Genomic DNA, 16,760 nt, shown 5'->3' on the forward strand with positions numbered 1-16,760 from the left:
TGATGATCAGAATTTAAAAAAAACTCTGGTCAAAAGTAATTAATTAGTGAACATTTTTGGGATTAATAGTTCAAGCAGCTAAAAAGCATCAGAAGAGCTAAATGAGACACACTGAAACAATTGTGGGAAAAAGCCAAATCTGCTAAATGAATAAAGCAGCTAAATTTGAATATTTCAAAATAAAAAGGAAAGAAACGAATGAACAGCCAGAAATGTCTGAAAGACTCAAAACAATCCAAACTCTTAAAAAAGGTCAAAACGGCACAAACAGCTAAAAGCCGCCTGTGTTCTCTTTATTTTTCAGGTGAAACGTGTTTTGCAGCTCCGGGTGAATTTAATGAAAAGTGGTTTAAAAACGTCTCCTGCCATAATAATGGGTTCCTTTCTCTCAGTTCCGGGCTTCAGGACGTTCCGGAATGTGTCGGGAATCTCCGGAATTCTCCGAACAGTTCCGGGAGAGTCCGAAATGTTTCGGGGCCGGGTCGAGCGTTTGGCGCGGCGTTGTCGAGCAGCAACGCGATTCTCCGAGCAGTTTCGGACCATTTCGGGGCCTTGTGCGTGAGCGTCTCGCGCATGCGCTGTCGGCAGCCTGACCCGGAGGAGAAGCGCAGCGGCCATTTTGCTCGGAAGGGGGCCTCGGCTTCAACACGTGAGAGAGAGGAGTCTGAAGACGCCGCTATCATCCCGGGTTCTCTGCCTCCAGTGGCACCCCATTCATGTGTGAACCGACAGAGGCGTAGGAAGCCAGCACCATGCCCACCATCACCCTGCCGCCGAAGGAGAACGCTCTCTTCAAGAGAATCCTGGTAGGCTGCATGGCTGCACCGCCGATAGCCTGCTAACTGCTGCTAGCCTGTCAGGTAGCCGTCAGTAGTAGCGGCTAGCATCTAGCTCCGGAGATGCTCGTGAATAAACTAGAGGCGAAAGTCCTCTATATACGCCGCTCCCCTCCACTCCTTTCGGGGCGGGGTGCTGCCCGCCGCAGCATCGGCGAGGGAGGATGCTCGGCGGGCTAACAGAGCGGTCATGTGCCGAGACAGCAGAGTTTGTGGCCTTGTTCTTGTCCAAAGTGTATCAATGGCAAAGCTGGTTGACACATGACAGCCGTGCAGGAGTCAAGCTGCGGGGCTCTGCTGGAGCTTCAGACGTTATCCACGCTGCAGCGGGGTGGAGGAGCTGCTGCCCGGCTAGCCCGGTGTGCTAAGCTCTGGTGTGAGCATGCTGCCCCTCCTGACAGCTAAATGCTGGTAGCTAGCGGCTGACTTGCGCCGGTTCCTCTCTTGCACAGCTTTTAAAGTTTCTCTACTGTCAGCACACTCACGCTGAAGTCAAACCTCGGGGGGGCTGTTTCCACACACTGGGCTCTTGAGTGCTTGCCGGGACTTCTGCCAGTGTAACGGAGTACCAGGAGTAACGTCTGGGTTTGTTGTTGTTTTGTCTTCTACGAATGCACCTGAGGGTCTGCAGCGGCTCCTTGCAGCTTCACACACCCAGGTGGGACGAAACGTCTCGCCTGCTTTTCACGTGTAGTCAATAGCGTTGCTTCAAAAGGCTCCCAACTCGGTTGCAGGTTAATTCATCATAAACTTAAAGCTGATTTTCAATCATGCTGACCCATCTGTACATTTGATATGTGACAGGTAATAACAGTAAAGGCGTTGTTGGTAATACTCTGAATGAATCTGCTACAACAGATGGACCTCTTTAAAAAAGCTGAATGCTTCAAGAGCAGCTTTTGCAAATACAGCAGTTCTTGTTCAGCTCTTTGAATGGCAATGCCTATGGAGGTACGAGATGAGTTTTATTTAGTGGCTATTGTGGAAGATCAATCTCTTCTGGTCATGAAGTTCACAGGTTGAGACCATCAGATTATTAAACTACAAGTTGTCACATGCTATCAAGGTGCATTCCACAGTTGTATCCAGTGGTGCTCTGAGAGGAGCTGCTAAAGTCACTCAGTGGAATCCACAGCAGCCTCTTTTCTGTTTTTTAAATAGTGAATCTTAGCTCTGCACAGACTTCATGTCTCTGCTCGGCCATGTATAGATTTTGTGTGTCTGCAGCGTCCCTCTGCTCCGCTGTTGACTGGCTGGGTCTGAAGGCTCGGGCCTGAAGCAGAGAGCTGGAGCGATGCTGCAGCGTCAAAACAAATGCATCCGGAATGTACTGATCGCAAAGTCCGGCGTTTTTCTGGGATTGTCTCTCCGTCCTCGGTGCCTGGCCAGGCAGCAGTTATCACACGTGCGGACTCCTGATCTGGACTCTGTTCTTCTGTTGCAGAGATGTTACGAGCACAAGCAGTACAGAAACGGCCTCAAGTTCTGCAAACAGATCCTCAGCAACCCAAAGTTTGCCGAGCATGGAGGTAAGATAAAGACAGACAAACACACTTCCTGCTTCCATCCAGGAAGTCACTCCTCCTTCACTCCCCAACCTCCCTCTCAGGCAATACTTTCATCAATCATGGTGACAAGCAGAGGAACTTCAAAGAATTGTCTTTAAACCATCTGCGGTAAACAGCACATCCAAATTGCAGGTGTCAAACGAGAACGGGCACTCAGTAGCCTGCATATCTTTGCTAATGCCACATTTGTCACTATGAGAACCAATGGTTTACAAGGTTATTTGATCCACCACAGCACTCCTTCCATCATGCGGCATGGCCGTTTGAATTGCTTCACTGTTTGACACGGATGTACACACATTTTACAATTTCCTCGTGAGCTGACACCACTACTGAGCAGAGGCACACTGATAAACTACTACCAGAGTCACACCGGTGTTTCTGGATACTTGCTGAACCGTGTGCTAGCCTGTGGCTAACGGCAGCTTCCCCGCTGCAGCTGATGGACACTGCCTCCTCTCCCGGGGAACCAAAGGCTCGCCGCTTATCTTTGACCTCCATGAGGTGCCTCTCGCAGCCGCTTTATATGGGACATATTTTTGCAGTTTTTTGGGGATTTATTTGGAAACGGTTTACCCAATAGATCCCCAAATCTCATCGATTGGTCTTTGGATGATGACACTCAAAGCTTCCTTTTTGAGAAGCTGACAGATAAATGGCTTTGATTCGGTGATTCAGCCGCTACGATTTCTTTCGCGCATTCCTTCTTTGTGGTTTGGTGTTGTCCACATATCGATGTCCTTCGTGTCCACAAATGTTGGTTTTCCTGCTGTAAGTGACCTGATGTGGGTTTGTTTTATTATTTGTCTATAGAGACGCTGGCCATGAAGGGTTTAACCCTCAACTGTCTGGGAAAGAAGGAGGAAGCCTACGATCTGGTGAGACGAGGCCTCCGCAACGACCTCAAGAGCCATGTCTGTATCCTTTGACCTTTGACCTTTGACCTGCTCCCGAGTCCCCTGGTGTTTCTGTAATGTAGCGTGACATTCTTTAGCCCTCGAGATGCTCTTGTGCGTGTTCCTGAACTCTCGGCCCACTCAGGCTGGCACGTGTACGGCCTCCTGCAGCGCTCGGATAAAAAGTACGACGAGGCCATCAAGTGTTACCGGAACGCCCTGAAATGGGACAAAGACAACCTGCAGATCCTCCGGGACCTGTCACTGCTGCAGATCCAGATGAGAGATCTGGAGGGCTACAGGGTGAGCGACACGCCAACACTTCACCGTCAGTGCTGCTGCTCCACTGTGGAATAGAGCCATCGACAGTGACACAGTATTCAGCCATGTGAAGCAGATTTAAAAAATGTGTTTCTTATTGGTGCAGTCTGATTAATTACTACCACATATCACCTGAGCAGAGGGATCCGGCTTCACGTGGCTGCTGCAGATCTGAGTGATAACGTAGCAGTGACAGCTTCTCACCAACAACACTGTTGTTTAGTGAACTGTAGCCCCTCCAAGAGCAAGTTGAGATGTTAGCTCAGCTAATTTATACATCATGCATCAAACCGAGAGGATCCAAAGTATGCTAAAGTTCTTTTCACAGTAAAGATGACTTTAAGTGACTGAGCTGAGCCCAGGTGGGAGAGGGACTGGGGGCACACATGAAGGAGTAGGTGGACTGCTGCTCACTGCGTCCTCTCCTCACAGGAGACTCGGTACCAGCTGCTGCAGCTGCGTCCGGCTCAGCGGGCCTCCTGGATCGGATACGCTGTGGCTTACCACCTGCTGGAGGACTTCGAGATGGCCGCCAAGATCGTTGAAGAGTTCCGCAAAACACAACAGGTATGAGCAGACACCGCCAGGTGAACCCGACTGAAGTTCTGTCCTACTACTTTGCTCTACTGACCTCTGGGTGGTCACACTACTGACCTCTGGGTGGTCACACTATAGAGGTCTGTAACGAGCAGTTTTTCTGCTTTCCACCAAAAAAGTTTTAACTTTTTCAGTTTTTGTTTTGTCGTGGTTTTTTTAAGAGTTAATCTGCTTCAGCGGTTGAATCTTTTTTATATTTGATCTGATGTGTTGATCCTTTTCACTCATACTTTCTCCGGCCGTTTCTCTTGGTTTCCTCTACTCTCAGTCCAGCACTTTGTGAAAATGAATCCTGCATTTAGTAAGCGTCTCTTTTCCCTCTGCCTTTGCTCAGACGTCTCCAGACAAAGTGGACTACGAGTACAGTGAACTGCTGCTGTATCAGAACCAGGTTCTGAGGGAGGCCGGCCTCAACAAGGAGGCCCTGGATCACCTCAACACCTACGAGAAGCAGATCTGTGACAAACTGGCCGTGGAGGAGACCCGAGGTGAGCTGGACTTCCAGGCCTCCTCTGCAGGTCCACACACAATAAGAACAACACGTTTACACATGTTGTGTGTGCGTTGACCAGGGGAGCTGCTGCTGAGGCTGGAGAGGCCTGAGGAGGCTTCAGAGGTCTACAGGAGACTTCAGGAGAGGAACCCAGAGAACTGGGCCTACTACCAGGGTCTGGAGAAGGCCTTCAAGCCAGGTGAGGGTTTGCAAAGCAACGTGGGCACACACACACTGGCATGTACTGGAGCTGGAGCCTCTTCATCTTAATGCAATGTTTTCTTCTTTTTTCTCATTTTCTTTTTATTGAACTTTATAACAAACATTCTGCAAACAACTGCTACACAATGAATTTTGTTTTTTCATACTAATGTAATAAACACTCTTATTTATACATATCCAAACACTGAACTGCTTCACCACTCTCACACAACATTGAAAAAATCGGAACAAAAATGATCCATGCCTATACTTGTAAATGAATAAAGTATGTTGAAGATATTATGCCAAGCTCAATGAACAAACGATGTTACCGGTGTCACAGACCGACTGTTAACTTTAACGGCACTTGTTATCTTGTTGTTCAAAACTCGGTTAACTTTAACCATTTAACCAAGTGTTATCTGGACATTAAAGTTAATTAAAGTCGATTTTGTAGTACATTTGGAACAACAAGATTGCCAGGCTGCGAAACCTATACTTGCAAAGACCATGTTATCTGGGCAGAATGGCTTTGCCTAATTTCAGGTTTTTCTGCTGGTCTGCTACTGTTCGAATCTTAAAATACTGTCTTGAAGTTGAGGCCCTTACTCCCACCCTGACATGGCTAGTTTTTGAAACCAAGTCTGCATCTCCTGTGCCATTGAAGGCTCGAGTATTTGCGCCCATTCATTTGTCCATTTCACCTTCTACAAACAATCTGATAGTTTGGAACACGTGGGAGATGTGGATTCAGTTTAAACAACACTTTGGTCTACAGTCAATATCGGCTCATGCTCCACTGACTGCAAACCATATTTTTTCCACCATCCCTAACAGAAAATGCTTTCCTGATTTGGTCCAATTTGGGGAAAAGACCTGTATATTAACAAGCCATTTACATCTTTTCACTTCCTAAACACCAGTTTTGTAGGTATTTACAGGCCCGCAGTTTTCCTCGCAGCACAGTTCCAGAGTATCCCAACCTGCCCAGTCCTACTCCTTCACATCATTTTCTGAATCCTATGACCTCTTTAAAAGGCACAATTTCACTTGTATATTACCAAATCCACTCATTGCGCCCACAGTCTCTCAATTCTATGAAGTCCCTTTGGAATGAGGCTCTGGTGGTATTAACCCTGTAATAACTAGAGCTCAGACAACTGTAGATGTTGCCTACGATGTGCAGAGGCTGCAGACGAAGGACCACATGGATGAAGCCTCAGCAGTTCTGTCTTAGTTTGACGGGGATGATGCAACGTGGTGCTGTATTCCAGTGGTCTCTCTGTTGCTGGTGGAACAGAGAATAGCAGGATGGTAAAAGGGCTTCACTTGAACTGCTTGAGCAGTCTCAAAGCCCGTTTCACCGTTAATCATATTCAGCTGCCATGCGAGATGCTCAGTCCATCCATTGGGCTTCAATGTGTTGCTCAAGGACACTTCCACATGTGGACAGGGAAAATCAATCCTACAACCTTCTGATTAACAAACCAACCAAGTCACAGCCGCCCACACAGGAGGATGAAATGATGCACAGCAGTGACGTGTGTGTGTGTGTGTGTGTGTGTGTGTGTGTGTGTGTGTGTGTGTGTGTGTGTGTGTGTGTGTGTGTGTGTGTGTGTGTGTGTGTGTGTGTGTGTGTGTGTGTGCAGGCAGCACCGAGGAGCGTCGTAAGATCTACGAGGACTCCTGGGTGAAGTTCCCTAAAGGCCTGGTTCCCCGAAGGCTTCCTCTCAATTTCCTCACAGGTAAACATCACAGGCTGCTCGTGATGGTAATACTCTAATTACACTTCAAGAAGAGCCACTCACACCTCACCTTCTTCTTGAGCAGTGATCTCCAACCTTTTACCACTGTGAACTAAGGTGACCCGGGAACCATAACAAAAGACATGAATGAACCTAAAATTATATTTTGAGACAATGACTTGCTCTTTCCGGTTTACACACCGTCCCTTAGAGTTTGGTGTCCGTTGCGTCTAAGAAACCATATTCTATGTAACTCTTTGCACCCAATATTTATTTTTTAACGTTGAAGGAATTATCTTCCTTTTTCGGCCAGATGTGCCTCCATTGTGTTCCTGCTGCTGACTTTGCTAGCTTCTGTATCCATCATATGGGACATTCATGTTGAACACCCCCAGATCCTCCTCATCTTTTAAAACCTTTTTTGCGATTTTTAGAGAAAACACTTTTGGTGTGAATTATACTTTTACTAGGGATGGATCCGATCCAGTGTCTGTATCAGGTTCCAATCCCAACGTGATTCACGGATCGGACATTTCCGATCCAACCTGCGGAGATTTCTGATTCATGAAGCCTCGGCTGTGCTTTACTTTTGTTGAAATGACTCCACAAACGTTTCCCTGCCGGCTGCTCTGCTCACTGGCTGCAAAATGTGGACCGGGTTTCCTAAACGGAGGCGGGTCTCAGTGAGTGGAGTAATGAGTCATTTCAGTAACAGTAAAGCACAGACGAGAAATCTACACAGGTTGGATCAGAAATTACCGATCCGTGAATTACGTTGATATTGGAACCCGATACTGGATCGGATCGGCCCCGTCCCTAAACCAAGCGGTTCAATATATCACAATCAACTCTCGTCGTGACCAGTTGTTTTGTGGTGTGTAAACATCAGGCTGAGCGCCATTCTGCACATGCTGCTGAAATGTGTTAAACTGAGCTGTCTGCAGTCGACATGTGATGACGAGTTTGTTGTTTTTACATGCACTCGTTGTGCTGGCAGCTCTCAGTCTGACTGTACCCGTGCCAGCCTGCTCTACCGTTCACTCTGTTGTTCTGGCCAGGGGAGAAGTTTTGTGAATGTCTGGATGTCTACCTGAGGATGAACTTCAGCAAAGGCTGTCCACCCGTCTTCACCACGCTCAAATCGCTCTACGGAGACACAGAGAAGGTCAGCAGGCCCACTGCTCACTGACTGCGTTTGGTTTGAAGCTGAAGGTGTAACCGTGTTCTCTCTGCTCCTCTCTCCTCCTCCCTACTCCTCTCTCCTCCTCCCTGCTCCTCTCTCCTCCTCCCTGCTCCTCTCTCCTCCTCCCTGCTCCTCTCTCCTCCTCTCTCCTCCTCTCTCCTCCTCCCTCCTCTTCCCTGCTCCTCTCTCCTCCTCTCTCCTCCTCCCTGCTCCTCTCTCCTCCTCCCTGCTCCTCTCTCCTCCTCCCTGCTCCTCTCTCCTCCTCCCTGCTCCTCTCTCCTCCTCCCTGCTCCTCTCTCCTCCTCTCTCCTCCTCTCTCCTCCTCCCTCCTCTTCCCTCCTCCTCCCTGCTCCTCTCTCCTCCTCTCTCCTCCTCTCTCCTCCTCCCTCCTCTTCCCTGCTCCTCTCTCCTCCTCTCTCCTCCTCCCTGCTCCTCTCTCCTCCTCCCTGCTCCTCTCTCCTCCTCCCTGCAGGTCACAATCATTGAGGAATTAGTCGTCGGCTATGAAAGCTGTTTAAAAAGCTGCCGGATGTTCAGTGAGAACGGTGAGTGAAGTTTGCAATATGTGAAAGCAGGAGGCTCAGTTTGACTGGTAATGAGTGCGTGTGTGTGCGTGTGTGTGTGTAGACGATGGTAAGGAGGAGCCGCCCACCACCCTCCTGTGGGTTCAGTACTTCCTGGCACAGCACTTTGACTTCATTGGGCAGCCCGTCGTGGCTCTGGACTACATCGACACCGCCATCGACAGCACACCCACACTCATCGAGCTCTTCCTCATCAAGGCCAAGATCTACAAGGTACGTGCACGCACTGTGGTTCTGATCATTTACACCTGGCCATCTTTTTTACATTTCACCTTTCAATACCTTTTATTTCATATTTTTCTCAATTCAAGCAAAGTGTTTGAATTCTACTATTTTCTACACTTCATGTTGACTCTCTGCATTTTACACCTTTTCTTCTGCTTCAAAGCTAACACTGAAATTAAGAAAAAACACGTCTTTAAGTCATCATACCTAATTTATTAATCTTTTGGATACATTTCTTTAATAGTATTAAACTCTCGAAATGGCTTTTTATTTATTGGAAAGTTTTTATTCCCCCAAAATTACTGCAGATAAAAACCCCAAAGTAAATAGGTGGATGTCGGTTTTGGGTTTAGACTCTTGGATATATTCCAGGTTCTTCAGACCTTTCTTGGTCTAAAAAGGTTTTTTCTGTTCAAACCACTGTTTAATGTCACTGCCACTGGTTTTCCTCAATTCTCTGACCCGTGGCCACTCACAGTTTGACTTTCAATCCTCATCAACCCCACTTCTCTTTCACTTTTAGAATTTCGTCCTTCTGAACTTGCAGAGATGAATGCACAGAGCATGGGAACACAGTTCAGCCAGTTCTAGCCCATGTGTGCCTCTAACCTCTTCCTGGCTCCCCTCTGCAGCATGCAGGTAACATCAAGGAGGCGGCTCGGTGGATGGACGAGGCTCAGGCGCTGGACACGGCCGACCGCTTCATCAACTCCAAGTGTGCCAAGTACATGCTGAAGGCTGGACTGGTGAAGGAAGCCGAGGAGATGTGCTCCAAGTTCACCAGGGTGAGGCGCAGACAGCCTGCTGGGAACTTGTCTCAACTCCTTTTTTATCAGGAGGCCCAATTCCAGATTTTATAATATAATCGATCAAAAGGTCGTTTTTCAATTTACAAAATGAACATGAAATAGTTGTAAAATGCTGAATTGTGCTTTGAGGGCAAAAGAGAAACGCTGCTACCCAGAAAGCGGATCAGTCTGTGTGGGCGGGGCCTCAACCTTGATCACTAACTTCATATGGGGTCACCCTCAGTAAAAGTCTTGATATTTCGTTGTCGGAGCGTCTCATTGGAAGCAATGTGTGTGTTTCCCTGCGTGTGTCCAGGAGGGGACGTCTGCAGTGGAGAACCTGAACGAGATGCAGTGCATGTGGTTTCAGACTGAGTGCGCTCTGACCTACAAGGCCATGAACAAGTTTGGCGACGCTCTGAAGAAATGCCACGAGATCGAGAGGGTGAGCTCACGTCTGTTTTCACTCGCAATAGTGGAAATGAGGAAATATAGTTATTTACTGAAGTCAAAATGTAGAAATGAATATATAATTGTTTCGGTTCGTTCGGTTTTCCAGACAGAGACTTTGGCTCTGAAGGACGTTTGTCTCTCTCATGAAGGCACACTGCAAATGAAAATTGCCCACGTGGGGAGAGGTGTGCCCTGCGGGGGCCACTAGATGGAGTCAAGAGACTTTCCTTCAGACAGAAATAAGCAGTGCAGTTTCTGAATCTGTCCTCGTTTAGGGTCCACTACGGCTCGTTTAGACGTTTTACCAAAGTCTCACCATGCATCGGAGTTCAGCTCCCCGTGGCTCATTTGCATAAACGTTGGCTGGATTCAGCTCCATGGAAATCCGCTGCAGCAACAAAGCTGAAAACACACCCTACCCAGCATGCACTGCAGTGCCTTTAAGCTAGACAATGAATGGAAGCAGGGAATGGCCGAATCCTGTGGGAAAGTAGCTTCCACTGGGTTGAGGAAGAGCAACAGGAGCTCATAAACATGTTATTGAAAAGCCTGCTTTTCATGGAGATAATTCTATTGAAGCAAAACTCAAGTCATTGCGTCTCAGTGGTGGTTTTTCTCGTGGCCCTTTGGAAACTTGAATTTCCCAGCCCTGCTCTGAAGTCTAATGACAAACTGTTTGTGCTCAGCATTTTGTGGAGATCACGGACGACCAGTTTGACTTCCACACCTACTGCATGAGGAAGATGACTCTGCGCTCCTACGTGGACCTGCTGAAGCTGGAGGATGTCTTGCGCCAGCACCCCTTCTACTACAAAGCTGCTCGCACCGCCATCCAGATCTATCTGGCCCTGTACGACAAACCACTGACCGACGACAACAAGGAGAGCCAGGCCGACACAGGTCAGAGCGAGGGAGGCGCTCGGCAGCCCGCCTGCGCTCCTCCCGGGCCTTCTAACGCTTCTCGCTGTGCTTTACAGAGAACCTGACAGACAAGGAGCTGAAGAAGCTGCGTAACAAACAGCGGAGGGCCCAGAAGAAGGCCCAGCTGGAGGAGGAGAAGAAGAATGCCGAGAAGGAGAAGCAGCTGAAGAACCAGAAGAAGAAGAAGGAGGATGACGACGAGGAGATCGGAGGCCCCAAGGAGGAGCTAATACCTGACAAACTGGCCAAGGTGGGCGTCGGCAGGCCTGGAGCCGCGGGCTGAGTTGACCGGCGCTGCTCTCGATTGGTTGAACGAGTCCTGGTTCTGCTTCTTTCACCAGCCGGAGAACCCTCTGGAAGAGGCCGTCAAGTTTCTGATCCCGCTCAAGAGCCTGGTACGCAACAAGATCGAGACTCACCTGCTGGCCTTCGAGATCTACTTCAGGAAAGGTAAACTGGAAGCTGCTGCTGTCGCCTCATGGCACTTCATCTCAACTCCTGGATCATCACTACATGTCCTCTCCTGCTGGCGAGTTTGAGCGGTGTGTGTCTCGGTGTGTGTGATGACCTCCATCACGTGGCTGTGATGTTCCCTGCAGAGAAGTACCTGCTGATGCTGCAGTCCATAAAGAGAGCTGTGGCCATAGAAGCTTCCAACCCGTGGCTGCACCAGTGTCTAGTCCGCTTCTTCAAAGGAGGTGAGCTGCATGTTCATGTCACACAGACACGGCCTGCTGTCGTACAGGCTGCCTGGATAACTGTGTGTGTGTGTGTGTGTGTGCAGTGGGTGACAGTGCAGACCTGGCCGAGGCTGTGAGGACGGTGCTGAAGCAGGAGATCTCCAGGCTGTTTGGAGAGAGCAACCCCCAGAGCTTCAACAAGAACTACCTGAGCCAACACTCCAACGCCATCCCCCACCGCCTGGCTGGTACACACAATTCATTCCTCAAGCGCTTCCACTGCACCTATTGTAGTAGAAAGGAACTCAAACATTCTCCTGAATGTTCTAGTTACCACCGGCTGGTTTTGGCCACTTGTGTTACTAAAAGTATGATTAGAACCGGCACAGCGATACTCAAGTGACTCGCACTGAGGCCCAGATTCTGATCAGAGGTCTGCAACCTTTGTGACCACGAGACCACCTGACCACTATCCACTTCATGAACACCATCTGCAGCCACAGGAAATGTTGAGAAGTGCCGCAGCTCATGAGGGGGTTTATCTAGTTGCCTGTGAGAAGTGTTTGAAGTTCCACTGCCGATGTTTGATTCCTGAGATTTTAGAACGGTAGCCATCTTTTTTTTCACTTGTCGTTTGTGGCCCAGCTGCTAAGATGATGGTGTACCTGGAGCCCTCCTCTGACAAGATGGCCTGTGAGATAGCTACGGCGCTGGACGAGTCCTTGTGTGGGCGGAGCATCCAGGTGAGTCCCGGCAGGGGAAGGGAGGAGTGTGGCGTCCAGCTGTCTGTCCTCTGAGCACCTGTGTGTCTGCAGATCTGCACGGAGGTGCTGGAGGCGCTGCGCGACGGCCAGCTGGGCGACGGCCAGCAGAAAGCCTCCGAGGCGTACCGCGCCGCCTGCCACAAGATCTACCCCTACTGCCTGGCCTTCATGCCCCCCGGTTACCAAGACAACAGCACCGTGATCAGTGCCAACGGCGACCTGTCAGCAGGAGAGCACGACGACATGGCCAACGAGATGTGAGCTCCGCTTCGGGAGAAGAGCGAGCACGCCGTCAGACGCCTTAGTCCGCCAACCAACACACCTGTTCCCCTAAGCCCCGCCCCCTCCGCGTCCCGGGCTCTGGCTGCAGTGAGTCGCCCCCCCCCCCCCCCACCCCCACATTGCACTGATCTGGATGGACCGAGCGCCACAGAAGAGACGAGCGGGAGCTGGCACACGCAGCCAGATTTAACTTTTTTAAACCAGAAGAAAAGGATTGTGGGAAAATGGACTCTGGCAGGCTGAGAGGGCTTCTGTGAACACAGTTTAGGTTTTCTAGAACTCCTGTGTTTTCACGCCACGTCCTTCTTGTAGGTGCATCTGCTTCTCACGTTTTTAAAGTAATTTATATATTACAAACTGACAAATGGATTAATAAAACAATATTTCCAAAACCAATCTTCGCTCCTGTTGTGTCAGAGGAACAGTGAATGCAGTTTTGAGCCCAGGCCACATGGGGGCGCCGTGGAGGCTGCTGGGAGGTGGAGGACAGACACCTTCATGAAGACATTGATCCAGGTCCAGACCATTGCTTCCAGTCTGTTCACGGCCTGCAGTTCAAGCAGATTTTCTTTGGTTTTGTTTGATTATTTTTTTTTTTCTGACTTCTGTTTTCACCGGTTTGATGTAATGTTGAAATAATTGATCTCTCGCAGAACATTAATCTCAGATCTCTTGTGATTTGTCTGTATGATGAGATGAAGTCCTGAGGACATGGGAGGGGATTTTTAACTTCAGATCTTCATGATGTGCAGCTCCTGCAGGGTGGAAGAGTTCTGATGCTGCTGGAGCTTATTTATACATCTTACCTGCTCAGAGACTTGGGGGGGGGGGGGGGGGGGGGGAACCCAAACTCTCTTTCTTCTACTATGACATTTTCTGTGTAGTGAAGTCACGGGGCCCCTGGTTCAGTCCTCTTACACGTGAGCCTTGCAAGGTCGAAGGTCGCACGTCTGCTTTTTTTCAGGTTGATGTGGTCGTTTTAGCGACGTCTTGTCAGGACATTAGTTTGACTCTACAGTTTGAATTTCCTGGGGATTAATAAAAGTACCTACTCACTCACTCCAGTTAAAGCCCAGTCTTATTGAATTGAGGATTACTGGCTCGCCGTCATTCATTGAAAAGCTTCAAACAAAACGGAGAACGTGTTCATTTTAGGTAGGATTTGACTGCGTGGCTTCAGTGAACGTCTTACCTACAGGAGGAACGCCCAACACAAGGCTTTTTGTCTCACTCAAAACCTGTTCAGGTTCTGTGAGAAGACTCAAAACCTGTTCAACAAACACCAGGAGGGACAAATCATGTGAACCTTTAAGAAGCTCTGTCACAGCACATCTCACATGAAGACACTAATAGAATGTATTAATACCTTCAATTATGGGCAGAGTATTGAAAATCTATACATAGACACATCATTCATGGTGGCTGCAGGAGCAACACACACACACACACACTGGTCTCAATAATTCCCTTCTCAGCTCCACAGAGAACAATGACTTGCAGTTAGACAATTTTCAACACACTGGGCACCATTCACACTACATAGTTAATGACATTGACCCATTTTTTTTTTTTGTGAGATCAATGGAAACTACAAATATGTAATATCAAATAAAAATGTCGGCAGGAGTAGACAATGTATTACTGTAGAAGTGATTATGAAAAAAAAAGAAAAATGTTATTGTGAGTTGCATTTACAGAACTCCAGGTTCTAATATAGACACATTCAAAGAATGGATGGAAGAATGTCTCTCAAATACAAATCAAAAAGTTCTGTGAGTTTGTGGGGACTTTTATATTGATCTGCTCAATCCCAATAACTGCAAAAAAAAAAAAAAAACCCTAGAATAATTTCTAAATACAATAACAGTTATAATGACACAGAAATCTGAATATTCACACCTATCAGTGCAGGAAAAATCACATGACTCATGACTGATTAACTCAGCAAAGCCATTCCAGATCATTGTTTTTGTTGTTTCCTTCCCGTGAAACAGATTGAGACCGGATCCCAGTGTGAATCCCACAGTCATGGACCGAAAGCTATTTCAGTTTCACTTTCAGTTTATTTAGTTTGCTCTCAGGAGTCGACAACTGAAGTCACTGATCTGACAGTAATGTCAGTGATCGTGTGATCACTGGCAATTTTTCCACATTTCAAGTTGTGAAATTTTGAAGATTTGAATTGCACAAATTCACTCAAAATGAAGAAAATAATTATGTAGTTACACACACACACACACTCATAAACCCTGCTGATCCTCGATCATCTGAATCAACTCTTTTCATTCCTTCTTCAGTTTTATTTTAAGATAACAACTCGGGCTGCACTTTATCAGCTCGAACTCATGCCACCAGGTTTCATTCAGTTTTTTATGAACCTTTTTCAACCTGCTATAAAGCATGAATGCACAGTGTGAGCAAACGTTTCTTACAATCTGAGTTAATAAATCTTGATGTCATCACGACGATAAACACTGTCCTTACTGTCAAATCTTGACATTTGTCAGTTTTTCTACCTGGTACTCGGCGACTTCTCTTTGCACCCGACACATTCCACCCGAGGTGGAGTTTCTCTGCTCATAACGATCATGGCTGATTGTCGTGCACATCCTCTACAGCCTCCGACCCACCGCCACAGAGACTTTGGCCGGCACAATGCTGAGAGGAGCCTCATCCGCCGTACTGAAGAACGGGAACACCTTGTCCCTGAAGGTGTGTGTGAAGGTGTGTAAGTGTGTGTCGGTGTCCGGGTCGGAGAAGGTCAGCTGTCCCCTGTCCAGGTCCAGCTTCACTCTGACGGTCTTGAGGCTTCCATTCACCGCGAGCTCAGCGAATTCACTGGAGGGCAAGGCTGTCTTGTACTCGTCGTGGTAAAAGCCCATCCTCCAGATTCTGGAGTAGATGTCTCTCTGCGTGCTGGCCGAGTCCTCCAGGACCCCCAGCTCCCACAGCGAGTTGTCTCCCACCTCCACGTCCCAGCAGCGGCTCCCCGAGCTGAAGCCCTCCGAGCCCAGCACGGCGCAGCACCTCAGCCTCTCGGGGTTGTCGGGGAGCTTCTGGCGGTCCCCGCAGCGCAGGCTGCTCAGACCGGGGGACAGGAGCAGGTCTGACGCGGCCGTGTTGGGGTCCAGGACCACCGGAGAGGAGCGCACCTTCATCTTGCTCCACACGTTGAAGCCCAGGTTGCCCAGATGTTTGGCCTCGTCGATCAGGGCCACCGGGAGCAAGCGGGGTGGTTCTGACGGGGGGCGGCGCTGCACCCGCTCCACCGTGGCCTTGTAGGCCAGCAAGAAGGAGACGTCCGAGGCCTTCAGCACCTCCTCTGTGGATTGGATGGTGCGGGCCAGATCTTCCGTGCGGAGGCTCAGAGCCTCCGCCCGTTCCTCCATCAGGACGCTCTTCATCTTCGCCTCCTTCCTCAGCGCAAGGATCCTGGCCCCCTCTTCCTCCTCCAGCAGGAGATGCAGCTTCTTGAAGTGCTCCCGGATGCCCTCCTCGGTGCGCCGAGCCTGGACCCTGACGTGCTCTTCCGTCTGCGCCCACTTGTCCTTGAGCAGCCGGCAGCCCTCCAGGCCGTCCCGCAGGTCCTGCAGCGACAGCAGCAGCTCCTCTCGGAGCAGCTCGGCAGCTTCGTCCAGGGGCCTGAACTCGTGGCCCCGGTGCTTCTCGGAGTCTCTGCAGACGAGACAGGCGGGCTGCTGATGGTCCAGACAGAAGAGCCGCAGAGTGTCCGAGTGCAGGCTGCAGACCGGCGGCGGGGCCGGGGCGGCGCTCCTCTGCCTGAAAGCCTCACACAGGTTCTTCAGAACCAGGTTCCTGGCCGGTTTGAACTCCGAGGTCACCCTGCACACGGGACACTGCCGAGACTTTGTCTCCGTCCACCAGCTGTGAAGGCAGATCTTACAGAAGGTGTGGCTGCAGGACAGCAGGACCGGGTCCGTAAAGACGTCATGGCAGACGGGACAGCACAGATCCTCCTCTGAACAGGAGGCCATGTTCCTCTCAAACTACAGCAGTGAAACTACCCCTTCTCCTCCTCCTCCTCCTCCTCCTCCTCACTTCACTCTACCTCCTGTACAGTGTGACGACTCGACTTCCCCGAGCGGGATCGTCTCTCTCAGAGAAATGCAGCTGCTGTCGCCTCACAGCCGAGACAGAGAGTGTGTGTGAGTGTGAGTGTGAGTGTGTGTACTTCCTGGTGAGTCATTGCAGGGTGGAGCTCC

At 49.4% G+C, this 16,760-nt stretch overlaps 2 protein-coding genes across 2 annotated transcripts; one reads left to right on the top strand and one right to left on the bottom strand.

Annotated features, from left to right (window-relative positions):
• The first annotated feature begins 633 nt into the window (after positions 1-633).
• On the top strand, positions 634-13,314 carry naa15a (N-alpha-acetyltransferase 15, NatA auxiliary subunit a). Its single transcript, XM_080502316.1, has 20 exons — positions 634-806; positions 2,281-2,365; positions 3,218-3,322; positions 3,446-3,603; positions 4,054-4,188; positions 4,553-4,706; positions 4,791-4,910; positions 6,562-6,657; positions 7,716-7,822; positions 8,313-8,385; positions 8,468-8,637; positions 9,282-9,434; positions 9,754-9,882; positions 10,577-10,790; positions 10,868-11,061; positions 11,153-11,261; positions 11,411-11,509; positions 11,596-11,739; positions 12,137-12,234; positions 12,307-13,314. The coding sequence occupies exons 1-20, from the start codon at positions 753-755 to the stop codon at positions 12,514-12,516; spliced, it is 2,607 nt and encodes an 868-aa protein (XP_080358442.1). The 5' UTR covers positions 634-752; the 3' UTR covers positions 12,517-13,314.
• A 138-nt stretch (positions 13,315-13,452) lies between these two features.
• LOC308134550 (E3 ubiquitin-protein ligase TRIM35-like) lies at positions 13,453-16,682 on the bottom strand. Its single transcript, XM_080502319.1, has one exon. It carries the CDS (start codon positions 16,530-16,532, stop codon positions 15,150-15,152), a length of 1,383 nt encoding a protein of 460 aa, XP_080358445.1. The 5' UTR covers positions 16,533-16,682; the 3' UTR covers positions 13,453-15,149.
• Positions 16,683-16,760: the final 78 nt, after the last annotated feature.

This window comes from Blennius ocellaris (genome assembly GCF_963422515.1).
Source record: "Blennius ocellaris genome assembly, chromosome: 9".
NCBI lineage: Eukaryota > Metazoa > Chordata > Actinopteri > Blenniiformes > Blenniidae > Blennius > Blennius ocellaris.

Coding starts and splice junctions, on each gene's coding strand:
- naa15a (XM_080502316.1), top strand. CDS start 753: ATGCCCACCATCACCCTGCCGCCGAAGGAGAACGCTCTCTTCAAGAGA. Junction 8,386..8,467: donor CCGGATGTTCAGTGAGAACG/GTGAGTGAAGTT, acceptor GTGTGTGTGTAG/ACGATGGTAAGGAGGAGCCG. Junction 12,235..12,306: donor TGTGTGGGCGGAGCATCCAG/GTGAGTCCCGGC, acceptor GTGTGTCTGCAG/ATCTGCACGGAGGTGCTGGA.
- LOC308134550 (XM_080502319.1), bottom strand. CDS start 16,532: ATGGCCTCCTGTTCAGAGGAGGATCTGTGCTGTCCCGTCTGCCATGAC.